This window comes from Marmota flaviventris, chromosome 11 (assembly GCF_047511675.1).
Source record: "Marmota flaviventris isolate mMarFla1 chromosome 11, mMarFla1.hap1, whole genome shotgun sequence".
Classification (NCBI taxonomy): domain Eukaryota; kingdom Metazoa; phylum Chordata; class Mammalia; order Rodentia; family Sciuridae; genus Marmota; species Marmota flaviventris.
Window position 1 is genome coordinate 55,043,903 of NC_092508.1, and position 27,668 is coordinate 55,071,570.

The following is a 27,668-nucleotide window of genomic DNA, read 5'->3' on the forward strand; positions in this document are numbered from 1 at the left end:
TGATAATTTTCCAAAGTCAAATCCATCTTCAAAGGATTTGTCACCACTGCCATGGTCTAAGGAATATTCAGGATCCTGGACAGAGTTCCCAAACATACCAGAATGTTTGGAGTAAGTTAACATAGTCCCCATGGTTACCCTAAGAAGGAACTATTATTTGGATGCACTTATTTGAAAATATTTCTTTCATTGGTTTATGCTCTTCTTTCTTCAGTTTTATGACGTTATTTTTTAGTGCTTTCAAAATGCTACATCTATTAAACGCTTAGCATATGTCAGGCACTATGTTATGCACTTTACATATATCTCATTGAACTTTCACTAAAACAGCATGGAGTGGACGGTATTTTTCCCACTTGACAAATGAACAGACAAAGGCTCAGCAGGTGTAGAAACTTGCTGAGGGGTTGGGGGCTATTACTGCACAGCAAGTAGCAGAGGCACATTCAAATCAGGTTTGTGGATTTCAAAGGGTAGTGCTGTGCAGACTATGCTACATGTGTCTTTGGAAACTGGCATTTGCCATTGTTCCTTGGCTGGCCACGATGGAAGTGGGAAAAGCAGCAAGGTGCTTCTGGCTTGTAAGATTGAGGGACAAATAATGAAGAATAGATCATTGATTCAAAAACTAGTTGAATAAAACACCCTCAGAAATGACAATACTCCTCTTCTTTACTTCACTGAAAATTACTAACTTATCAGTAAGGAATTGTTCCTGTCAACCTTAATGCTTTGGGGTTATAATACAGATTCTAGGATAAGCCAGATTCTGAGCTGAACTCCAGCAACTCGATCCTCAGTTTAGTCTTATCCAAAACAAGTGCTGAATCTAAGTTGGGTCAGGTTGATTATTCCACAGTGAGATAGCACTGCTTTAGCTTGCTGGCTTTTCTTGTAATCACTGGCTTGTAAAACCCAGGCTTACAGTTGGCCAAGTAAGAAACTGGTATTCATTTTGGGTAGAATGGCCAGAATCTTGATAGTGCCTTGATACAAAGGCAATAAGGGAACGCGGCTTTCAAAGGTCGGTAAATCACACCTGGATCCAACCAGTCTACAAACTGCTTACAAAGAGATGAGAGTTACCTACATCTCTTCCCTCATTTCCCACTTCATATTACACTGGCTTTGTATATGTCTGAACCATGTAAACTGCACATTATAAAATCCATCCAGAGTCCTACAAACAGCCCGCCAAGAGGCCATAATCTGGGAAATAAGCCAATACTGGCCCTAGAAGTGGGAGTGGGGTATTGGGGTATCTGGGGAATTTGAGGAACCTGGAATTTAGTTTAGAGAATCCCAGGTACCTGGAACATAATCTTCATAACATGTCCCCAGGGATCCCAGCACTTTTTTCCCCAGAGGATGGACCATGGTCAGAAAAACCCCTTCAAAGCATGGAGTCCTTCAAAGCTCTGGGCCCAGGCCAGAGACTTGGGTCTCAAGGGTCTTAGGAAATACAGTGTTTCCAGGTCAGTGCCTGAGCATCACAACCCTAGCCAGGTTCCCACTCTGAGTGTTTCTCTGCATCACCTGCCTTTGCTTATAACAAAGGTATAGTCAGATTTTTCCAAAAGGCTTGGTGTGGCTAAGATTTTAAAGCAATGAAAACATGTTTATATAAATATCTGTGTAGTTTGATGAAATAATTAATAGTAAGCTTTAACTTAATCTATACACAAACCCCAGGAGCTAATTGTGGGATTTTTGTGTCACCTGGCCTAACTAAAAGCCTGGAAGTATTTGATGATGCAGGGTCCTCATCAAACCAGGTCTTAAGTGAGTGAGACACACGTATCTAATTCATGGCTCAAAATACTCAGTATCTTCAATCCTCTGCACAGTAGAAAGAGGAGAAGCCTGGATCTAGACACCCATGAAGGAATTTTAAAAGGCATCTAGAAACAGGAGTGTGAAACCCCCTCCACCCTTCTTCTCCATCCCCCAGCTGACCTCAGTTCACATATACTGATAAACTTTGAGGTGGCTCAGCCCAACAGGAACAATCACCTCATATCCAGACCACCTGTGCTTGGAAAGAAAGCAAAGGGGAGCCAACCAGAACATTAGCTCAGGATTTGGAACCAGAGCAGCATTTACCTGTTTTATCCCTTGTATCACTGAATGCCACCACATGATGGGCACAAATAAGTTGTCAAACCCTCAATTTTAATACTTTTGTTTCAAAAAGTCTGCTGCCAAAAAACAATCCTCCCATTAGCCAAAAACTCCAAGTATGGCTACATTAGACCCATCTCCAACCTTGCATTCAGCTGCTCACATTCTATTGCATGAAATAAAACCAGAGGCCAGAAGACCACTTTAAAAATCAGACATTTACAAACAGCAGACATTTGTTTGTGGGGAGTGGCAGGCTGGGGATTTTAACCAGATTGCCAAGGAATGAAATTATACACCCAAAACGATGAAGCTCATATGACTCTGTGCAGGTAACAGCAGTCCCTGAACTTGTCAGAGATGAGGGAGAAACTGCTTTCATCCTTGAAAAGGAGGGAAATGGTTTCTTAATATAAGTAATGAATGACATTCAATTAGATATACCTCCCTCTGGGAAATTTTTCTTATCTCCAACTAGTGCCTATACTTATGTTAACCAAAAGGCAAATCGAGTTGGTTTCCAAAATCTCCATGATTTAAACCCTGGCTCCTTTCCAACCTCCTGTTACCCTCCTCTTTGCCCCCTGTTTCACTGGCTTCCTTGCTTATCCTTGAACTAGATAGACATATCCCTGCCACAGGGTCTTTCCACTTTCTTCCTGCAACCTCTTCCCCTCATATCCACACCTCATTCTTTCTGCAACTTCAGGTCTTTATTTACACTATTCATTACCACCTTCATAGATAGTCCTATTTAAATTTGCAAGTACCCCTCCATCACTGCTCCCCAATCTCCCTTCCCTGCTTTGTTTTTCTCCATAGCACTCATTGCATGCTATCATTTTTACTTCTTTAGCTTCGCTGACCTGTCTCTTCATTCTACATTGTATTTCCTTTTTTATAAATTCATTTTATTTTTTTAAATACATGACAGCGAAATGCATTACAATTCTTATTACACATATATACCACAATTTTTCATGTCTCTGTATATAAAGTATCTTGACACCCAATTCGTGTCTTCATACATGTACTTTAGTTAATGTACATTCCACCATCCTTGCTAATTCCCTGCCCCTCCCTGCCTCTCCCACTCCTCTTCCCTATCTAGAATTCATCTATTCCTCCCATGTTCCCCCTCCCTACCCCACTATGAGTCAGCCTCCTTATATCAGAGGAAACATTCCAGCATTTGTTTTTTGGGGGATTGGCTGACTTCACTTAGCATTATCTTCTCCAACACTATCCATTTATCTGCAAATGCCATGATTTTATTCTCTTTTATTGCTGAGTAAAATTACATTCTACATCATATTTCCATGTTGACAAGAATTTTTGTCTCTTTTGTGAATTGGTCTGTGCCCGGCTTCTAGAATGGCTCCTAAACATAAATGACACACTTCACATATTCATTGGCTGAAAAATCTTTAAAGGCATCGTGTTTCCTCAGCCCTGCCTCACATTCAAGTAATGAAATTCACCATCTGCAGTTTTAGTCCTGCCAAGCTATGAACCAGAAAGTGGTCCAGCCTCCTCTTCCTTCTCATCACTGGGTTCTGGAATTAGTCAGCAGTGTGGGCTCCGGGCACTCACACAAGAGAGAGCAGTCCTACACCTGGGTCCAGTGGACCTGAATGTGGGCATCCCCTCTGCCTCGTGTATTGTTCCTTCCGTGCCCAGCAGGGACCAGAACCCCAGCTGAATGCGCCTGTGGCTCAGGTCCTTCTCTCTCTGGGGGGAGATCCCTGTGCACTGATGCGGAGATCTGGGTCTCCACTTTCACCATCCTGATCTCTCCCACATCCACCCTTGCCCACCTCCAGCCCGCCTTTCACAAGCAGCCATATCTTCTATATGGAATGGGGATCCGCTTATGTAAGATCAAGTGCAGGAAACACCACATAACATACCAAGGGAATGAATGCCACAGAAGGCCGAGTGGTGGCCATTTCTGGAGTGGAAATCAAGGGGGGGCACATAAAGTGCTTCTAGGGTTACAGGGATCAGAAAACTAACCATATCATGTTGGTCTCTTGCTTATTATTCTCCAGGGGCTTCCTAGGACCAACAACATGCCTTATCAGCCTCCAAGGCCCTGGATGACCTGGTGATTGCCCAGCTCTTCCACCCCACCTCCAGGCTCCCCTCCCCCCACCTCACGTTGCTCTCTTACCACTTCCAGCCTACTTCTCCTGCTGCCCCAAAGGGATTTCCCCAACCCCTGTCCCGGATGGTTCTTTTATTTGTCCAGGTCTCAGCTTAAATACCATCTCCTCAGAGAATCCATCCCCACCCACCTTTCCTGCCACCTCAGCACACTCTCCCACCCCCCGCTCACTGTGTCTCATCATTTTGCTTCTTGACTTTGCAGCAGTCATATGCACACCTATGTCTGCCTCTCCAGTGTCTGTGTCTGCTGCTGCAACAAATCCGCTAAGACAGAAACTGTGTGCACATCCAAATTAAGTGTGTGACCCATATTAAGTCCTCAATAGACATGTCTTGATTGCATGAATGGCGTATGATCTGGACAGCCCTAATTGCCATTTCCTGACCTACTCCTTCAAATCCAATCCAATCTACATGGCCACCAACTTGGCCAAGACAGATTGGAAATGGTCCTGTTTAGTCTTACCACTGGACTTCCCTTTCCTCTGTGGTCATCAGTGGAAATCAAGGAGGGGCACATAAAGTGCTTCTAAGATTACAGGGATCAGAAAACTAGCCCAGTTAGACTAGGCCTGGTCCCTCCTTACTTTTCACTTCAAAGAAAACTTCCAAGAAAGCCACATAAAGCGTTCCATGGTGTCATCAATGCATTTAAGCAATGTATCTCTTTCAAACGATAAACCACCGTGGTAATAGCCCTATTGATTATGCAAAAATCATTGGGGAAGAGGTATAGAAAATAAGTATAAGTAAACATTTAATAGTGAGAGACCAAAAATAGGGTATTAAATGAAATCAGACTACTAATAGTTCCAGATATATAAATTGCAGGTTTGGCACATGCTATAGTTGTTTTAGAACCAAAAATAACCAACCCAAGTTTGCTCAATTAGTCCAAAAGAATTTTATGTCCTCCTTTGTTCTTAATAAATGAGAAAAGCAAGTAAGCAAGGAGTTCATTAGAAAAGCATTTGTGAAACATTGATACATTTAATAACCTTCATGATTAAGAAAAACAGCCTCACTCTAAAACAGAATGTGGGGACTAATGCAACTGTGGGAACAGAACACTCATTTTAAAACAGTTATAAATTATAGTCCAATATGCATATGTATAGAGTCATATTGAATCACACTAAGAATTAATCATAAAACCTTTTTAATTTAAGTGTTAATGGTTGAGGTCCTTTGTGAGAGACTACTAAAAACTTTTAAAAACCTAGAAGAATCATTACCACATGAAACTTTTTCAAATGAAGTAAGGCATTCTTTCATCCTAATGACAGTAAAATGATTGAAATTAATAACTATTTCCTGACAATTATGTAACAGAAGTAAGCCAATCATTATCCTTTTCTTACAGTAGTTTTCTGATATAGCTATCAGAATGTGTTTAGTCAAAGCAACAATATTTAATGGTCACATGCTGTATTTATTATACATGTTAAATATAAAAAATAGCTAAGCATTTACTATAATATTACCTATTTGGAAATCTATCTACCAAACATAACTCTTTGAAACACAGAAAAGAATCAGGAAGTAAGCAAAAATAAAAAATAAAATTCATATGATATTGTTCATAGATCAACTTATTTGCCCTGGCTTTAAACACAATTATAACCCAACTTGTACTTGACTGCTCAACCCCTTTTGGGGTCTGATATTTCTGGTTCTCTGCCTTCAGGACCCATAGTAGGATTACACTTCCTCCCTCCCTTGAAGTTAGATGGAATCCTTCAAATTGCTCTGGCTAGGGGAAATTGATTGGAAAATGCAGATATTTCTCACCTTTAATGAAGAAACTGAACCTTAGGCTAGTAATTAGGCCAAGGTTACAGGACCAGTGGAGCTAGGATTATAAGCTCAAACTGTCACAAAGTCCCTCTGCTCCAAAGCCAAACTATACTGCTTCCCCATGTTGGTGTATTAACTGGTAACACATTGTTTTGGTCAGCTTTTTCTCCACTGTAACAAAAAGACCTGATAAGAGGAGGATATGTTTATTTGGCTCAAGGTTTCAGAGATCTCAGACTATGGACGGCCAACTCCATTGCTCTGGACCGTTTCATAATAGCTTCTTTATTCACACATATGGCTTCATGGTGCTCTTTGGTCTCTCTTCTTCTACTTAGTACTTCATCTTTCAGGCTTCTCCAAGTGGCTGAACTTCTCACAGATAAATAAATCTTATAAACAGTGGCTCCTGGCTGCAAGAGAAACTGTTTCAAGAGCCAGGAAATAGAAGCTTCCAGTTTCTGAAGTCCTGGGCCCAGGTCACTGGCACAACAGCACTATTGCATATCTTGTTATTAGTGACACAACCACAATGTACTTCATCCAGAATGAAGAAGGGACAAAGATTCCACATCTCATAGGAGTAACATCCAAGGATATGTGGCCTTCTTAATCTGCCACACATCATAATCTGTATGAAGTTGCATAGTGTTTGTCCTCTAGCAAATGCAGTTACCAATAGTTAGCTGTTTGTGGGCAAAGGGTGAAAGATAGTTTGGGCAACTGCCAAATGAATGTCAGTGCTGTTAATATACACTAGCTAGCAGTAATATTTAGACTTATGAAGCCAGTTTAAGGGCTTACTTTTAAAAATTAGATTGATATTTGAATGTTTGTTCCTAATATTAAGTTTTAATCTGGGTAATAATGTGGTAATTAAGTTAAATCTTTGGGTAGGGTAAGTAAGTGATGAATGCATTCCTTATCCTAAATCGAGGGGTCTATCAAACCACTGGAGAAGTTTACTCTTCTCTTTGAATGAAACAAAATGAAAAAATTGCACATTTATTCTCTCCAGAAATTTACTTATAGGAGAATCCAGCCAAGATGAAAAGATCTTAATCTAGAAATCCAAGCTTCTTGTGGGAGTGGGAGCAGATTTCTGTGAAGGCAGATTTCATCCACAAAACTCCTTGGAAAGTTCCTTTTACTCTTATCCTCCTGAGCACAGTTTGATATATGCTTTTGTTTTCTTCCTATTTCAATATAAATTTGAGCTTGTTTTTCCAAAACCAAGGCTATTCTTTTAAGTGCCTTTAAGTGATCTTATTAGATCCACCCAGGGAGAACATGGTACTTTCTCCTAGTTGCAATTTTGTTTTACCCTTCTATTAGTTGAATGGAAACTTTAGTTTCTTACCTGCAGTTACTGTTTCTTATATCACAGAGGATTTGGAGGCTGGCCACCAAATTTGATCTCCAACATAAATTTTGTTAATACAAATGAAAATGAAGATCAAAACTACATCTATATTTTAAGTACATTTTTAATCATTGAAATTTAGACATCTAAGATTTTATCAGAATATGTCTTTACATCTTTTTGTATTATGGTTCAGATATCAGATGTTGATACTGCAGGTTATTGGTGACAAGTATAACATTAGAGAAGTATAACATTAGAGAAGCATGGTGAGGCAAGCATATAAAGCAGGGTTTATTAAAAAGGAGTAACACAGACTTCTCCTGGGAGGGAGAAGGGGGTCATAGCTGGTATCCTGGTATCCCCAAAAGTGAGGGTGTCCTGCCCCTTTTATACATCCTAGACTCTCTTTGTTCTCCTGTTTTCTTCCCTCTTACCTCTCTCCTTCTCTCCTTCCTCCATACATGACTAGGCCCAGGAGATGGGGGAGTGGGAGGGGGTGGCCCAAAGGTGAGAAGCAGATGGGCAGGGGAATGGTCAAATATAGTAACCCAGGCAGGAAGCAGCCCAGGAGACATTAATTAACAACTTTTATAACTTCCTGTAGGGAGGGACAATTCCTGGGACAGGTTACCTTAACAAAAGTTTGGGGGGCAGGCAGATGATCTTGATAAAAGTGGAGGAAGGGCTCTGAAGACATTAACCTTTTAATTCCTCAGGGGTGGTCTCCAATTTTCCAGAACCAAATTTACCTCTATTCTCTCTGCCTATCTTTTTTTTTTTTTCAATTGTTCCAAAAGGCTTCTCTATTTGTTTGGTTCTTTGGGACAGTCTTAAAGACCCTTTGATTAAATGTATCAACTGTTTTTAGCATTACTCTGTTATGGATTTTTTATTGATTTTTTTAAATAAAAGCGGAATGCATTACAATTCTTATTACACATATACAGCACAATTTTTCATATCTCTGATTGTATATAAAGTATGTTGACACCAATTCGTGTCTTCATACATGGACTTTGGATAATGATGTCTATCACATCCCACCATCCTTGCTAATCCCCGGCCCCCTCCCTTTTCCTCCCACCCCTCTGCCCTATCTAGAATTCATCTATTCTTCCCATGCTCCACATACAAAATAATAATAATAATAAAAATAAAGGTCCCTTGCCTATCTTTAATTCTGGCTTCAATGTCTCCTAAAAGCTCACGTGTGAGACAATGCAAGAGAGCTTAGAGGTGGATTATGAGAATCTTAACCAGAGCATTAATCTGCTGAAAGGGATTAACTGGTTGGTAACTGTAAGCAGGTAGGATGTGGCTGAGGGCATACCTTTGGGGTATATATTTTGTTCCTGCTGAGTGGAGCTCTCTCTGCATCGTGGTGCCATGTTCCCAAGTGCTTTCTTCTGGCACACCATTCCATCATGATGTTCTGCCTCACCTGAGCAATGGAGTCTATGAACTGAGACCTCTGAAACCTTGAGCCCCCCAAACAAACTTTTCCTCCGCTAATTGTTTCTGTCAAGTCTTTGGTTGAAGCAGTGAACAAAAGTGACTAAAACATCTTTCATCAGCAGAGTCCTTAATGAATGAGTTTGATCCAGTAGGTCTCGTGCTTACAGCTACGGAGCACACATATCACCACTCTTCCCTCCCAATGTTTTTGGAACACATCACTAATGGATCACAACACACCTTTCTGCCGAGCCCCTCCTTTGGCTTCAACAGCCACTTGCAGCAAGTGCTTCTGCAGCAACTAGCAACCAAATAAAGTTGAGGCTTCACGTAAAATGTATTTGCCAGGATGGTAGTAAGATGCCCAATGATTTATACAGAGTAGGTACCCCAGAAATACATGTTGATACAATGACAAGTGGTCGCCCTTCTTTCCCACATGCAGTAACTAAAAAGCAGCTGATCCTAAGATGACTCAATTGGTTAAATATTGCATATTTTTTTGCCCCCAGATTCAGCAGGCACCTTTTATTCCACTTTAAATTTTGAAAGTTCAAATTCTTACATTTTTAAAGCTATTTTTATGTAAAGAAATGTTCTGAATGTCTTGATAACAGATCACAGAGCAATATCAGTTATCTGAAGTACATTTTTGAACTTCTTATTTCAGTAGGCAGCAGGCAGTTTCTGAAATATTTAACAATAGAAAGTGAGGATTTCTCGGTTTCAGCATATCCATTCAGTAGCCATGTGTTTGAATTCTGTCATCAGCTTGTTAAGAAAACCTGGAGTGTGATGCTTTACACAGCTAGATGACACTCTGTCAGGTCACTGCAAGTAAAGTGGCTTTTCATCTCTTAGGGTTTGTTACCTTTCCTGGCTAAAGGACTACTGCTGACAGCAAAGCTTCTTTATCTCTTCAGAAAATTTAAATTATTTGGGATTTTACTTCAAACCAGCCTGGCTTAATTTGATGTCAGTTCCATTTCCAAGATTTACCAAGTGCCACTTTGCCAGCAAAGCTGTAAACCTATCAATAAATATTCATGCAGTCCTTTTCTGTCTGAGAGTACCAGTCAGGGTCCTCAGTGGTTTTGTGCCCCCACTCTGTTAAGTGGTTCTTTACATTTATGCTCCCCTCTGCTGGTTTCTTCAGTGGTTCGTTTATCAATTTGGGAGCAACTGCCCAGATCCTTAACAAGTTAACAATCAAAACAATTGGTGTGATAGGTCTGCCCTCAACTACTCTGGGGCATTTCCTGGGATTGCAAGACAAGCATTTGGCTCTAGTCTTAAAATGCATGTGGCAGAGGCCAAAGCTTGATACAGTGTCCTATTTCATAGCCCTGCTTATTGCTTTCCCTTTGAAATACATTTAATTGTCTTTTTCCTGCTGTGCAAACTCAACCCAAAAAAATGGCCTTCTTTGCTCTGTCTTTGATGAATCTGACAATTGCCTTATCTTGCTTTTTTTCATTTTGCTAGAAGCAAGTTCAATCCAGAAGTTAATTGAAGTTGCAGGGTTTTGCAAATAGTGATTTATTTTAGAAACTATAAAGAATTCTTAAGTCAGAGTTCACCACCAAAACTGAGTCACTGGTTTTAACTTTAAAATATTTTCTAAATTAACACCCATACAAAAAATAAATCTATCTGGGATAGAAATTTTTTTTTGTGAAAGTTTAACATTCATCAAGTGTTCTGTGGATCAACTGTTTACTTTTGTATGTAAGCTTTATACACATTTTATTTAGCTGTCAAAAAAAATTAACTAGTGTGTATGTTATGACTGAGCTCTCATAACCTACCAGTGTTTCTCATAAAGACAGTCTATATATCACTAGATTTTGCAAATGACTCTTTCTTCAAGACTATTTTGAAGCATTAATTAAAACTTTTTTGCTTGATCAAAGATATGATTTTCTAAAGCATATGGTGTACTAGATACTTGCTATGAAATATAAAATTTGGGGAATTCAAGTAGCTTATAAAATTAATGAAGCCTGGAATTATGAAGAAATCTTTATAACTTATCCAAGAAAGTTTAAATGTAATACTTAAAAATATACCATTCTTTATTAAATTTAGTTCTCAACTAGAAATTTGCTTCATTCTTAGTTATTAACTGTACCATATAATATTATTTATGTTAGAATAATGATTTTCTTTTGAATATTGGCTATGCTAAAAGTAATCAGGAATTGCTTTTGATCTATTCCCTTCAATTTTGTTACACATATTAGATTAATAAAATTATGTGGCTGTCTTAGTTTGCTAGTGCTGCCTTAACAAAATACCAAGACTGGATGGCGTAAACACTAGCAATTTGTTTTCTTCCAGTTCTGGAGGCTAAAAATCCAAGTCCAAGTTATTGGCAAGTTTGGTTTCTTCTGAGGCCTCTCTCCTCGGCTTGCAGATGGCTATCTTCTTGCTGTGTCCTTACTTGGACACCCCTTAGTGTGTGTATTGTCTTTGTCCTAATCTCTTCTATGAGCACACCAGTCATGTTGGATTAGGGCCCACTCATATGACCTCATTATATCTTAATTTTGCCTTTAAAGAACCCATCTCCAAATATGGCCACATTCTGAGGGTTAGGAACTCAGAAAGTGAATTTGGCATGGCGGGGAACACAATTCAACTCATAACAACAGCATTGCAGAAAGTATTCCAGACTCAAGGCATGTGATAAACTTGCTTTTAAATATTGTGAAGAAAAAGTCACTGGGAAGGGTGTGATATATTATTGAAAGGAAAAACAAGAATATGTTGGAATATGATTCAGCCTTCTCCTGATTTGTTTCCAGCCCTCTTGATTTGGAGTGGGTAGAAGTAGGGTTGCCAGATAAAACACTGCATGCCTTGTGAATCTGAACTTCAGATAAATGGCAAATCTTTTTTTTTTTTTAGTATGGTCCAAAATAGTATTTATCACTTGTCTAAAATTCAAGTTTAACGAGGCATCCTGTGTTTTTATTTGCCTGATCTATCAGCCCTACACATACTGCTCGTATCTAATATATATATATGATGATTTCATCCAGGAAAAGGCACCAATTCAGTCCACTAGTAAACAAACAGAAAAATATGAGAAATAGAGCTGTTTTCTTTCAAGTTGATTTTATTTTTAATTTCCTGATTCATCAAACATACTGAGTGCTAACTAAGTATCAGGTATACTCCTAGGGACAGGGCATACACTAGTGACTAGTAGGGCTAATCCTTCCTTCATGGTGCTTTTAGTCTAGCAGGAGAGGTGGGCAATGATTAAGATAAGGAACTACTCCAATTTGAGAATCATGAGCAAGTAATGATTTCCTTAAATCTTAATGTTACACCATACACAAATTTAATTTCAGATGTATCATACACCTAAACATTAAAGACAAATTATAAAGTTCTGGGAGGCAGCACAAGATATCTTCAACTTGGGGAAGAAGTACAAAATATTTCTTAGAAAGGACACATGAAACAATAACCATAAAAATTGGCAAGTGCACTAAATCAAAATTTAAAACTTCTGTTTTTAAAAAGACATTAAAATAGCCAGATATAGCAGTGCATGCCTATAGTCCCAGTGACTTGGGAGGCTGAAGCTGGAGGATTGCTTGAGCCTAAGAGTTTGAGGCCAGCCTGGGCAACATAATGAGACTCCATTTCAAAAAAAGGAAAAAATAATTAATAGATAAGTCACAGACTGGGAGGTGATATTTCTGAAAAAAATATCTGAATCCCAAATATACAAAGGTCTTGAATCCCATATATACAAAGAACTCCTACACTTCAATAACAAACAAAAGAAACTAATTTTAAATGAGCAGAAAATCTTAATATGTAATAATAATTTACTTCATTGATTCAAACAGTTTCAATTTAGTGGAGCAAATAGCTTTTGGGTTATTTTGTATATTAAAGGAAGTGGGGAACAATTTTAAACAAGGAGGGGCAGTAAGCTTTAGATAATAAAAACCTGAGTAAGCACCACCTGGTGGCAGAGATTTTGAATTGCAACTTGAATTTGGGTTTTCATTGTTTTTATTTTGGAGATTTGACAAGTTTGAAGATTTAACCTGCAAAAATATACTTGTAAACAAAAAGAAACCATAGAAAAATTAGGTTTTTTTCATAATAAAGTCCAACCAAAAAAACCCAAGGTCTATTTGCTTATTTTGCATTGAAAATGTCTATTAATAATTATGAATCAATAAAGATCATATAATGATAGACAGCCAAATATCTGTTGGGTAGAGTTTTAGTTGACTGCTAATATAATAAGTTAATTATAAATTGATTGCTTGTGTACCATGTATTCAACGTATAATATTGCATTTAATCTTCCTAAGAAATCTATTAAGTACAGACACATCCCCATGAAATATCTCCATGGTTAACATTTTCTCAGTAGAAAAATCACTTTAATTTTAATAACCAAGCCTCAGAGAAAACATTTATCTCTCAATACAATATTTTTGTGAGTCTCTTCCAAAGGTGGAAAAAGAAGTAAAGTCAGTGAGATAAATGTTTGCAAAGAGAGAGAAGATATTATTTAATTCAAGGAAACTTTAGAAAATAACCCTTGAAACAACTTACAACCTAATCATTTTTTGTTATATCCATACCTATGAATTTTAATGTATTTTCATTAAATGTTGAGAAATTGTTACAGATCTTACAATGCATTCTACTCTTTTTTTTTTCTTAATTGAAAATATCCCCTTATTAGCGTTTTCATGTAGAACCTCAGATTTTAAGTAGTTTACTGCTTAATCTGAAGATGACTCTATAGGACAATTCATTTACTGTTCTATGAGCAAAGCTCATGGAGATTACCTGAATTTGCAGGAGTTAGATGTGGAGCTACCCTGGCAGTGTGGTTCAACAGGCTGTTTTCTAACCACGAGGAGACAGTTTCCATTTTGTCTGTTCTTGTATGCTTCAATCATACAAAGTGTGCCCTATTTATCCAAGTTCTTGGTTATTAGTTTGGTAGGCTACTAGATGAATATGTAATCCAAAATGGAGTTCTGTGGCTAATTAGATTGGGGAAATGCTAAATTACTTTTCAGAGAAAAATTATGATTCTCTAAGATTGGTAGAAGGATTTTCCAGACTTTTTCTTTTAAATTCGTACAGATAAGGAATGAGTTTGGTTACATAAAACATATAACATGTATATACCATACTGTGTGTGCATGTGTGTATATAAATGCCTTGTAACATATCTGGCTTAAACAGATATGTTTATTTGTCCCACAAAACAAGGATCCTGGGGCAGGGAAGCCCATGGCCTGGTTTTTTCTCTTTCCTTCCCTGCTCAACTGTTTACACAAGCTGGCAGTCACACTCATGGGCGGCATCTGATGGACACCAGATTTTGCTCCCCTCTGGGCCTGCAATTGAATTCCAGGGAGGAAGGAAAAGGAATGAAAGAGGCAGCCCCAACACTCCCACCCACATTTCCCTGACCAGAGCTATATCACCTGACCACCTCACATGACCATCCTGAGCTGCTCAGAGCCTGCGAATTGGATTTTGTTTTGTTTTGCATTTAAGCCTCTGTTGCAGTGAGTTATGATGTGGTGATAAGCCACAAAGGCTGATTTCTTGCTCACATGACATGTCATCAGCTGTACGCTAGCTAGGACTCTGCTCAATGTGTCTTCTATATTTTGGGTTCCAGGCTGAAGGTGCAGCCCTTTTGGGCCATGCCCTTTCCATGATAGGAAAAAAGGAGATGGCAGAATCATGTGATCATTCTTCAAGATACTGCTCAAAAATGGCATCTGTCAATTCCCCCCAATTTCCATTGGCCAGAGCACATCACATGCTACAGCTGATGTCAATAGTGCAAGGGACTATAATCCTCTAACAAAAAATGGGTTTCAAGTACTTAACAATGAAATGTATCCTATATAACATAAGCAGGCAAGGGAGAACAGGTGAGGGAATGGAAGTTTAGTTAGACACCCATGGCTTCTGCCACCAGACACACACACTAACTTTTTACTTATTTTCCAGAGCATTTCACAAGATAAGTATTTACATCCTTTGTTAACTGTGGTCTTGAGCGACGTTATTCATTATGTCCCTTTAATGAAATAACTACCTATAGAAAAATCTTGTACAAAGTAACCTTTAATCTGTGTCACAGATGATTAATATAAAATTTATTCCATAAATTAAAATCCACTATTAAGTCAAGGTAATAAACATGAGTAGAACTCATTTTTAAACCAGAATTTCAGAAAATATTATCATATTTAGTTATTAAAGTTTTTTTTCTTTTCTTCTGAATCAGGTGCTATCATACCATGCAACATGTTCAAAAGCTGAAGTTGACAAGTTTAAGGTAAGGAAGGAAATAATTGCACTATTAATGCATAAAATTAAGCTTTGCCTGGCCTCCTGACCCTTTGTCACTTGCCTCTATAAAATTAGTCCTGCCCTCTGGGAGTTGAAGGACTAGAACTGGGCAATGTGTTTGGATTCTTCCATTTTCAAGGGGAAGAGAACTTATATATAACTGAGTAGCACGCTCATGATCTCTTAAATGATTCATTATTTCTTCCCATTTATTAAGTAAGCAGGATGGGGGGGGGGGAATCTGTGATATGGTAACAATTAGGACACCTGGTTTTGTCATTGGGTTTATGTCTAATTTACTGTTCATTTGCAATTGTACCAGGCAGCGTTTAGCAAAGGCCAAAACATAGGAGATACTGATTTTCATCATTTTGAAAGTCTTGGTGTCTTCATTTTTCTATTGATTGATTGATGATTGATTGATTGATTGATTGATTATACCATGAACTAAACCCAGGGGTACTTAACCACCCAACCATATCCCCAGCCCTTTTTTTTTCTTTTTAATTTTGAGACAGGGTCTCACTAAGTTGTTCTTGGCCCCACTAAGTTGCTGAAGTTGGCTTTGAACCTGCAATCTCCTGCCTCAGCCTCACTGGGACTACAGGCATGTATCACTGTGCCCAGCTGGTGTCTTCATTTTTAACTTTTTGTGGAGGTTTAGAGAATCAGCAGGAAAATCTACCACAGCCATAAGAAAGATCATATTATGTACTGTAATATTAATATGTAATATTTCTCGGTGATGGCTTTTCTTCCAACTGTCACATTTACATATAAATGCATGCATTTATCCTTCTGGGGGGAAAAATGGTACAGAGGCCTTTGGATGCAATAATTGAATCAGATTATTAGAAATGAATTAGATGAGCAAAAAAAGGGGATAAAGACCCCAAACACTAAGGGTAGGGATAGGAGAATTCCTCAGAAGGGCTGCACAACTACAGCAGGTATATGATAAGCTGCTTGGGATCCATCCAAGGATGTGATTTAATATTGGTTAGACAGATGCTTAGGGAAAAGACCCACAATGGTACCCCCAGATAAAAAGGTGAGATGGTACCAGCAAGAGGTGACTGCTGACAGCAGAGGAAGGATATGGAGCAACAAAAACCACAACAGTTGGGGCCCTGGTAAAGCAAACATCCTGCATATTATTTTAATTTGTTTTCTGTTACTATTAAAAAAAATACCTGAAACAGTCATTTATCAAGAGTAGAGGTTCATTAGCTCATAGTTCTTGAGGCTGAGAACCCCAAGAGCATGGTACTGGTATCTGCTCAGCCTCTGGGGAGTGCCTTCTTGCTGCTTCAAAACATGGCAGAGGATATCACATGGCAAACAGAGCAAGCATGCCAGAAAGATCTGCTCTGTGACAAAGCCACCTTTGAAATAAGCCAATAATCTATTAATAAGTGAATGGATCAATCCATTCATGAAAGAAGAGCTCTCATACCCACTAACCTCCCAAAGCTCCCACTTCCCAACACTGTTCCACTGGGGACAAAATTTGGGAGACACAGTCACACTATAGCACACACTGACTAGAGCGTGAGCTCCGTCAAGGCATAGCTTTCCATATGTTTGTGTTCCCAGCTCTCTCTCTATTGCCTTTTATATTTCTTGGAATTTAGTAACACCGAATAAACACTTGTTGAGTGGATGAATGAATGAATGGCTAAATAAATCCAAAGAGCGTCCATATTCTAAAACATAAAACAGTCATTAATAAAATGTTAGAAACATGGTAATACACGATCATTTCATGCTCTTCATATTTTACTTAAGTTATATAAATGTTATAGATATTTTTATCAAAATATTTAAAGCTTTTTCACTTTAAAAACTAATGAACTTTAGTATGCAAGTATTAGAACATGGCATGGGTATCCATAAATATGTACATAAAATATTTGTACATGAAATTTTATGCTTTTATGATCAGTTAAAAAGTTTAGTTACCTAGAAGTCTTATTTGTGAAAACACACAAATTCCTTCTAAAATGCTTATATAATGTTCTATTATTGTATTTTTGCTATTATTATAATTATCATCATGGCTAAAGAGGTAAGGACAGACAGGGAGAAAAACAGCAAAGCTCACAATGAACTAAATATGACTTTAAGAGCTACTTAATAGGTGCTGTCCAGAGCCATAGCAGGCCAGAATCCATAGCGGTTAACTTTCTGGAGGTTATTGACCTACATTCAGGCTTAATTCTTTGCTTAGAATAAGGGAAACTCCATTGTCTTAGAGTTTGCTACACTTTTTTTATTGTTACTTCACAAACATACTAAAAATATGAAGTATTTAAATTTGAGAACAAAGGGTTATTTCATCTTAAATATCAAGATTATTAACTTAACTGATTTACTCCAGATTTTATCCTGAAAGATATTAGCTGGTATCTTATTACAATGTAATTGAGATATAGTAGATAATTTTAACCAAATGGCTTTTTCTTTATATATAATGTAAATAAAACATTATCATAATTGGTAGCTGATGTCTATTATAACTGTGGCAATAACATTAAAATGTAGTGAGCTTAAAATAATCTTGCACACAGTGAAAAGCATTTACAAAAATTCCAGGCTGGAGTAAAAGCAATGGCAGTTTTCCCCTCTACAGCTCACTGAGTAACAGTAATGAAATGCTTTGTTTTGGCCAGTATATACAGACAATCCATATTTACATTCAAATATATTGTAACCTTTGCTACCTGCAGTACTGTTTAACAAAGATAGTGATTAACAACAACAACAAAAAAAAGTGCAGCAATTGGAAATCTGAAATTAGATTTAACAGGAGATTTCATGAGCTAAAGGATAACTGAGTCCCAGTGCAATTGATTATGCTTAGCTGGGATCAGTGATCAGTGATTCAGAGATTAAGCCAGAGTTTGAAAAGAAACTGATATCATCATCTTATGCTCCAAAAGACCTGGAGGTTCATACACACACACATCTAAGAGACCTCAGTGGAAGCCCAGGCTGCCCCAGATGTATCATAATGGGATTTGAGTATGAAAACCTTTCTAGAAGTGTCTAGAACTGTCCAACTGGAATTCTACTCATCCAAGAATGTCAAAACCTGGGATTCCATTTCCTAGTTCTTATATATCAAAAAAGAGTCCTATTTGTGGGCTACTTACGAAAAGATCACAGAAATTCCTGGAACTGAATGAACTAGCTATTGTTGATTTTTTTTAAGACTGATTCAGGCTATAATGTTAATAAATTATTCTTTATGGGTTGATTGCCTTGTGCATCTAATGAGGAAACCAGAGTCTGAAGAGTGCTCTTTATCATCATTAACATTTACTGATCTTCCATGAACTTGAAATAAGAAAGTTGTATACAGAAAATTTGTGCAGATTTTAGTGCCTGTTTATATCTCTTCCACTCTATGGTAACAGGAATAATGTATAAAGACCATATTGACAATTAGATCTCTTTGAAGATGGCTGGTTTAAAGGCTTTTAATAACCTGAAGATGCCAGCTGTGATAACATAAGAAAATGAGTTTAGTACACCAATTATATGCTCCTGTGATTTTATGTACTTTCCTTGGATTCCAATGCGGTGGACAGACCAAACGGTTATCACTATAAACTGCCAGTTTACCAATTAAAACCAACTCATGGACATTCTTGTGTTATATTGCCATCTTCTATCATCCCTTCTTTCAATTCAGAACTGCATAGGTTACAGCTACAATCAGAGATGAACTCGTTTACAGCACCGTAACTACCTCAGTAATTAAATGCCAATAACTCAAGTTGGCTGTTTGGGTTCGGACTACTTCTTACATATTTCAAATTTCAATGTTAATGCCTAGGTCGCAAATTAATACCCTGGTAAAGTATAAAACAAAGTACCAAGAACAGACACTTCTTGTGGCCTTTACATACTGAAATAAGAACAGCTGCCTCAAAAATTGGATCTTATAGCCTCCTCCTCAGACTGAGGCATTTACCCAAGCCCAGGGATGTGATTTTCTAATCTTTATTGTTATTATTAAATAATCTCCATTTGGGAAGAAACTTTTATCCATGAAATATCTCATGCATATAGTAAGAAGCATCAGGCAACAGGCCTACTAGCCAGTGATGCCAGTAGATGTGCCCACACGAGGGCCCCTGCAGGAGCAGGCAGGAGTGGAGCTGCCACAACCCCCTGCTGGGGAAGCCTTTCCTCCAGTGGTTGCTCCTCTCCCTAATTGGCACAAAGGTGCCACTTGGGCTAGCCACTGCCCTGGCCACTCTTTGCCAGGTGTGGAAGGGCCACTCCTTGCAGTAGTCCCTTGCAGAGGAGGAATGTGCTCTGTAGGAAGCGAGTAACATCATGGCATTTACCCAAGCCCAGGGCATCAGGGAAAGTTGAGAAGGGGAGGTAGAGCCAGGCACCGCAGAGGCCTCTGCAGAGGTTCTTCTGAAGCCCAGGGGGATCTAGGACTTCAGTGTCTGAGAGGGACCCAGAGCTTTCTCTTGTTTCTCTACAGTCTCAGTTCTCAGTTTATGAAATGCTACCTTCAGAACTCTCAGAAATGGTTTCCAGTTCACCTCAGCTTATTTCTAAGGATGTATCAAAAATTGCTTGGCAGCAGTATGCATGGAATTTGGGTATCACTTTAAATCTAACCTCTTCTGTCTTTTTCCTTGTCCCCGCCTCTTGAATTTAAGGGGTTGCTTTGACTTTAAATAGTATTTATGCCAAGTTTAATATCCAAGTTTTTTTTACCAGCAGGGAAAGTTATTGAACCTTCACCAGGAAATTGACTGCAGAGGAAACAGCTGCCTCAGCACACTAAAGGGCACCCTCTGCTCCCAAGGAAGGGCCAGCAGGGCCTGCACTGCTCAGGACCACCCATAAATATGAGGCATGCTTTGTGCTCAAATGTCTGATTCTCTTTATGAATTGTGTCTTAATCAAATGCCACATCAGAAAAAAGATGGTTGTACTTTGTCACTCCTGAGCATTGAAGATGCTGGGGCGGGGGTGGTGTGAGGGAGCCCCGTCTGCAAGCCCAGGCTGGCCTTTCCTACTGCTGAGCTAAGCTGCTTCGAATTGAGGGCCCTTCAAGGACCCGCCTGACCCAAATACATCCTGGGATGACCCTGACCTCCCCTCAGATCAACTTATACAGCCACAATTTGTCACTTCTCTCCATTTGAAAACAAAGCAGGGACAGCTCTCCAGAAGGTCACTATGAAGGTCTCCTTTCCCTGGAGGAAGAATGGGCCTGGAAGTCTTCCTCCCACCTTTCTCCAGCCCCTTCATTAAAACAGGGGAGTTCCTGCATTCCCCACATGTCACACTGGGAGGCCCACGGACTGAACCTGAGGCAGTGAAATAAAGAGCTGTTCATTTTTGGTTTCAGAGTGTCAGGAAGCAGAGCAGTGACAAGTCCAAAATGCTCTGTGCCCAGCCATACATAGCATGGCTCAGTGAAGCCCTGATCCCTGAACCATGAAGGGAACTACAAAGGCCAAAGGCATTGGAACCTTCCAGAACATTGGGGCATTTGGGGCTGATTCACTCTACCTCCTTATTGGTTTCCCTCTGATTCAAGCTGTGTGTAACTAGATGTGAGCAGGTAGCCCCTCACCTCAGTCATAATGTTTGGCATTTCCTCCACCGATGGTTCAGTACACACAGAAGCTACGCCTGCCCGTTCCTTGCCCTCACTTTGAAGCTGCGTGCTTTGGATATAATTGCACAGTCACCACTGATCCTCTCCACAACACCCTCAGGTGCTGTCCCATCCATTTTGTTTTGGGACGCCCCCCGCCCCCTGCTCCTCCCTGCAGACAGTGGTTGCACACTGAACTCCTGGCTGGTCTCCCTGCCTCCTTCTCTCAACCCTCTCCTAAATCCAGCCCAAACCCTGCTGCCAACAACAGTTCCTTTCCATTGGTACCTGGTTCTTGCTCACAAAGCTTAGCATTTTCTATAAACCTCTAGATTTTACTTGAGTTCTTTAATTTGGCATTAGAAGTACCCTGAACTCTGAACTCCAGTTCACTTTTCCAGCCTGTTTCCCACACTTCCACTTCCCTGCCCTTCACTAGTTCTATTTGATGTCTTCTGCTGCCCCCTGTCCTGTCCTAACTTTGTTCCCATCCTTCTCTTCGTCTTTGCTTATTTAAAGTCCTAACAGCCAGGTGCTATGGTGTCATCCTAGAAAGACCCTGTTTTGAAATAAAAAATAAATAAAAAGGGCTGTGGATGTAGCTCAGTGGTAGAGCAGACCCGGGTTCAGTCCCCAGTATCATTATAAAAAAAAAAAAGTCATAACAATGCATAATCCATCTGACCCTGCTCAGTTGCCCCTCTGTCCATGAGCCATCCCATCTGTCCTTTGGGTAAAAGGGATGCTCTCATTTGCCATTCATTCCATCACACCTGCCAGTTTCTACCTTGCAATTCAAATCTTGGTACACCTATCAGATGAAATGGTTAAACTGGGATCATTTTCAGGACAGAATCCTTATCTTATTAATTTTTATAAACTTTTTTCATCCTCAACCTTTATTTGTACCTGACTGCAAGAGAAGTTTCTATCTTGTGACCAAATTCATTGAAATGTTTGCCATTTTTATGGCAGAGGAAATTATAATGTGTGGGTAGAATCTGAAGCAGCAATCTATGACAAGAAAAATATCTGAAAATTTTGTCTCAATCTTTGCTTGATGTTGCTTAAAACCCCTTATTTTAGGATCTTGGTTGTCAGTTTCCTGTTTTCTCTGGGCAACCTAAACAATTCAAAAATAAAGAAGCTAATTTTCTGTGTCTAGGATAATGCTGGCCCTTTGGAGTGCTTTGTAAGGACATTGTCTTTCTTCCCTGCTGTGGGCAGAGAGGCCTCTTGCCATTAGTTTTTAGTTGATTCAGCAATTTCTTTACTGTTAAATAAGATTTACCCATGTATCCTGCTTTTACAACTCTGCTGACTAATTTTTTTTTAAAACTATTATTTTCTTGATCCTAAAAAGCCTAATATTTTTTTACTTGTATTTGTATTCACTATTTTGTATAGTTCTATATTCTGTCTCACCTACCTATTTTTGAAATCACATTCTGATTTGGTAGTTCTTCATGTTTCAGATCCATCCAAAATCTTAAAGATGTTCGTGAATCATGATTCTGTTGGTCCTCAGGCACCACAGAGTGAAACACAAAGTGAGTGGAGAATGACTGACCTAAGGGTTTCCTGCAGTCTCAAGAGATAGAGCTCTCCCTTTATGCAGTCTTTGTAAGACCATGGGTACAATAGTATAAGAGTGAACAAATGTGTAGACAAAGCAGCTCCCAGACCTCTTAGTTCATTGTAAATTTCTGGGCTTCAAGTTTCCTCATCTGCAAAACAAAGCCATTTCCAGCTATAAAATACTATAATTTTATGAGCCTATAAAATTTATCTCTAACAGGGAAGGGGGAAAATAAAACAAAGCAACATAAATGTTGACAAAACATCTTGTTTTTTTTATGATTTCGAATACTCAAAGGTTTGAATTTAAATTCTGTTTAAGAATTTGGGTATCAGGTAGAAGACTTGGCTCAGCTTGACTTAATTATATTTTATAAGTAATTTTCAAACCCTCTCGTGACTATATTATATAATGTGATAATACTCATGAGGAAGTTAATGATTATTTTGGATAAGACAAGAGTCTTTATCTCAGTATAGAAACTGTACACTAACACTACCTATAAAAAAGCGTTTAGCAGGCTGGGGCTGGGGCTCAGTGGTAGAGTGCTTCCCTAGCACTTGTGAGGCACTGGGTTCAATCCTCAGCATCAAATAAAAATAAATAAATAAAGTAAAGGTTGAAAAAAAAAGAATGCTTTAAAAATATTTTTAAAAGCATTTAGTAATACAATGTACATAAAAATAAAAAAGTCTTCACATCATTATTCAACTTGAGCCTCTCAACTCTTGCAGTTTTAGCATATTTCCATTGTACAGATGAGGCAAGAGACAGAGGACCAGGAAGAAAATGGACTCATCTGCTTCAATTTTTCCTCTGCAGTATTTTGACCTTGTAGACAACACTGCTGTTCAAGTGGCTGAGTAGGAAAATGGATGCAGTGTCATGGAAATTTATCCTTAAGTCATTTCTTGTGATTCAGCAATTATTCTTGGAAACTTCATGGTATTTTGACAGTTTGGGTTTCAAACAAGCATGAATGGTGATGATGACTGACAAAGAATTTTTGGTTGAACTTAACATAGACATTTTAAAAGACTCTTCACAGTTCTCTGTGTGCAATTAATGGAATGCTGTTTTATTAGGAACTTCTCTGGGGTGGTGTCATCCATGTGACTCTTGCACTGGGGTTTCAGGGCGCTTAGAAACTCAAGGACATTGGAAACAGCAAGCATTATGGGGACGTTGTATCATTCTTAGCAAGAAGCTGTATGTATGATCCATTATTCTGACATGCCGCCTGTCTTCCTTAGTCCGATTGGCTATCTAGCTCTATAGAAATCTCTCAACATCTGGAAAGCTCAAAAAAAAAAAAAAAAAAAGCAGTCACACTTTATTATCCTGCTCTCTCCAGGCCTGCCAAGTACCTTCAGAAAGATAACAAGGATATGAGATTGTGAACATCAGTTTAATGATAAAGCACTTGTCAGGAGATAAAGTCTTATGTTTAAGGCGTAAGAACTTATGAATTGGCAACTGTTTAAGGGAAGATATGAAGACTGTGGGACTGGCTTTATATTTGTTTAACATGTTCTATAGAGATACTTGGTATTAGAAATATCATGCATGGTGCTCTGAGAGGTGATGATTTTAGCATAAGGTAAAAATTTTGTAAAAATTGAAGTTGTTATTCTGAATTAACCCCTGACACCATCTCAACTTCATGTGTGATTATGTGCGTGTGTCTGTGTACCCACCCACTTGCTTCAACTTAAAGGGTTTGTGATTCAGAGTTTCAATTCTGGCTTTAGGAAAGTGCCTCTTAGCAATTCATTGTCTCCAAAGAGATAAGCAGATAGAAAACCTGTGAAAAAATAGTGTCTGAGATGAAACACTTTGGCCACTGGGTGCCATCCTTGCTCCACGAAAGAATTTCCTGAGCCATGTTTTTTAAAGAAAATGGTTAAAACCCCAAAAGATAGTAATTTAAAAGTAATTTCAAGATATAATAATGTTTGTGTGTGTGCATGACCTGGAATACATTATGACACAGGCAGCTTATTCATTTGCCCAGGTGCAAGGTGGAGGGGACTGGGAGACTGTCCCCTTTGGTCTAGCTATAAGAACAAAGCCAGGGTGAGGCCCTCCTGCTTGCTGTACCCCAGCGAGGCAGCCTGAGATGGCAGGGGAGGCAGCATGCAGGGGCTGGGGATTGATGACTAGTGCTGTAGGTGTCTGGAGGTCAGTGGGCGAGATGCCCCATTCATTATTTTATTGTTATGTGTAATTGCAGCATGCCTGTATGGTGGAGCTTGAGCCTAGCTGTCTGTGTGGCTGTATTCTAACCCTTCAATTGCATTCCTGTCATGGCCAGAGCTGGTGGAGCTATTATGCACTCCTGCCCTTCCAGAATGCTGCATGTTGATGCAGTAGTAATCCTGCTTTGCTGCTTTATAAACAATTCATGGATTTTACAAAGCACCACCTTACCAGGTGTCAGAACATCCAGAGTCAATGACAATTATCTCTGCAGGATTTTGCTGTCTTTGAATTTGAGACTCATGTACATAAAACTAAGGAATAAAACTCACCATTATGAGGAAGAATAGCCACAAAGACTATTCTAAGACTGTCATGTAACCCAGGCTGCTGTTTCCATCCAGGGTCCCCAACATTTGGTTAGTACTAAAGGGAATTAGGTAGTGAACAATTAAGAATTTTAATAAAAATTGAAAATCTGTTGGGCTGGGGATGTGGCTCAAGCCCTCGCCGGGCATGCGCGGGGTGCTGGGTTCGATCCTCAGCACCACATTAAAAAATAAAATAAAATAAAATAAAGATGTTGTGTCCACCGAAAACTGAAAAATAAATATTAAAAAGTTCTCTCTCTCTCTCTCTCTCTCTCTCTCTCTCTCTCTTCTCTTCTCTCTCTCTCTCACTCTATTAAAAAAAGAAATTGAAAATCTGTAATTGTCTCACTATAACATTCTAGAAGCCTTTCTATAAGACCACATTATAGAAGGAATCTAAGCTTAAAAACAGATTTTACCTTACAACCTGAGGTGGGTACCACAGCAGCTGGCCTCATAATTGACCCTAGAAGCTGTCCCAGAGTGGCATGCCCTGGTACTCCGAACGGCTCCGTGTAATCCAATCCACACCCCTCTATGAAAGGAGGCAGGATGAGAAAGGCTCGTGAGAACTTACAGACTCAGGCTTTTCTCAGCCTATCCAGGGATAAGAAGCTTAAATACCATTCTGTGGCTAAGTATCTGCAGGTGGATGGACTTTAAAATACATTTCCTGGGCTTACTTAGGATAACATGGTACCAATCATTCTACGCTTTCAAATATCATTATTTAGTAAGAGTGGTGCTATTGTAGCTGCAGTCTCCTTATTGATTCCCATGAGCTTTCATAGCTCTCATTTCAGTGAATGTCAACAGTGAGCTGCTGAAGGAGGTAGCTGTATCCCACTTACACATCAGGCGATGGGGAGGCCACAGTTTCTGTTTTGGGACTTTTTTGCAAGGAGGCACATATTGGCCAAGTCCCTTTTATTTTTTTATTTTGAGACAGTGTATCACTAAGTTGCTGAAAGACATGTTAAATTGAGGAGGCTGGGCTGGACCTTGAGATCCTCCTGCCTCAGCCTCCCAAGTCTCTAGGATTATAGGCGTGTGCGACCACACTCAGCGTTGGGACACTTTTCCTGGACTCTCCTCCATAGTATATGCTCATTCCACTCTGTGTGAGGGTCACTTGGCAAACAAACATTTAATGAATACTTCATCACCTGCCAGGTCTGTTTTATCTTTCTTATTTTACATGACAAAACTGAGGCACAGAGAGAAATGTCCACAAATTTAAAAATTGAGATATGAGTGGGCACACTGAACTTGTAATATTCCCTTTTGAAACGACCTGAAACTCTTTGTTTGGAAGCTTCTGGCCTTGGTTTGACCCTGTTAACCTCAATCTGATTATGAGCCCTTCTGTAATTTGGGGGACTTTCTTCCTTAATAGACGAATTCAGATTTCAACAGACTCTACTGTGTGTGTGTGTGTGTGTGTGTTTAAAGCTCCATAGTTTATAAAGTAATCCAGCCCCACTGTTGGAGCAGGTGTATTTCTTCAGCCATTAGCATCCTGCAATATCAACTTCAAGGCCTAAGTTTGAGGAATCTAACAATTTTTCCCTCCAAAGGGTAAATCCCAAACTATTCTTGTGTTGACTGATGCCTCTCTTCTTGCTACTAGGTTAATTTTCTAACATATATTATCATTTACCTCTGGCCTTTCTGGAGACAGAAAGGAGTTCTGTGAAAACCCAGATCTGTGATAGTTTCTGCAAGAACAGGTGGCCAACCTCACCGCTGGGCTCAACTTTGTCAAACAACTCTGTGAAACACTGAAGCAGCTTGGGAGGACACTTTGTACTCTTCCCCTCACCACCAACAGAAAAGACTCAGAATTCAGAAAAGAAGAAGTGGGGGTGGGAGGCTTTCTACGACTATGTTGCTCCAACATGAAATATCACAGGAACTGCGCTCTCTTTAAACCCATGGAGAAATTTGTATTTCTGCTTAAAATATCTTTCAAATCATCAGTGATCTCCTTGAAAACAGCTTTACTCTGATTCTCTGAGAACCCATGTTCAAGAGAAAGGCTGATAATTTGGAAACACCCTTGGAAAACCAAGGATCCATGTCACCTTGTGTTAGGAATGTCCTTATCTGGATGCACTGGGGTTGAGATTCTCTCCCCACATGAGCTGTTTCTCTCAGTGTGTGATAAGTTTTCTTATGAGAAGCTAGGGTGAAGTAGGGTGCAAGGCCCCAGATGTAAAGTCTCCTTTATCCATATAGTACACAAGCTTGAAGTCTTCCCCAAATGGTTAAAAATCAGAGGACAGTGTGTATCAAAAGGAAAAGCTACCCCCATGGAATGTTCTGCAAAACTAGCTGCTACATTGAGAACCATCTGACCATTCCTAGGCAGACTGCTGTGACTACACCCAGGGGTCTCCTTGGACCTAGGTACAGAACCTCTCATTGCCATATTGAGTCCCCAGGGGGTTTACTGCAGAATAGCTTTCTTTACAAAGAGGAAAATGTGGCCCCGGTCAGGGCCTAGCTTTCTGATCTTTTAACAATACCCTTCTGCAAAGGAGTGATTCCCAAGTTTCAGTTTAGAGAATCTCAGAGACATCTTCTGATTGGTTCAGCTTGGTTCACATGTCT

At 39.2% G+C, this 27,668-nt stretch overlaps 1 protein-coding gene across 1 annotated transcript in view; it reads left to right on the forward strand.

The window, feature by feature from the left end:
- Window positions 1–27,668, forward strand: part of Pde11a (phosphodiesterase 11A) — a 369,570-nt gene that overhangs the window by 225,251 nt on the left and 116,651 nt on the right. Inside the window, exon 10 of the mRNA XM_027946092.3 lies at window positions 15,207–15,257. Within this exon, the coding sequence (XP_027801893.2) occupies window positions 15,207–15,257 (51 nt within the window). The remainder of the gene's footprint in view (window positions 1–15,206; window positions 15,258–27,668) is intronic.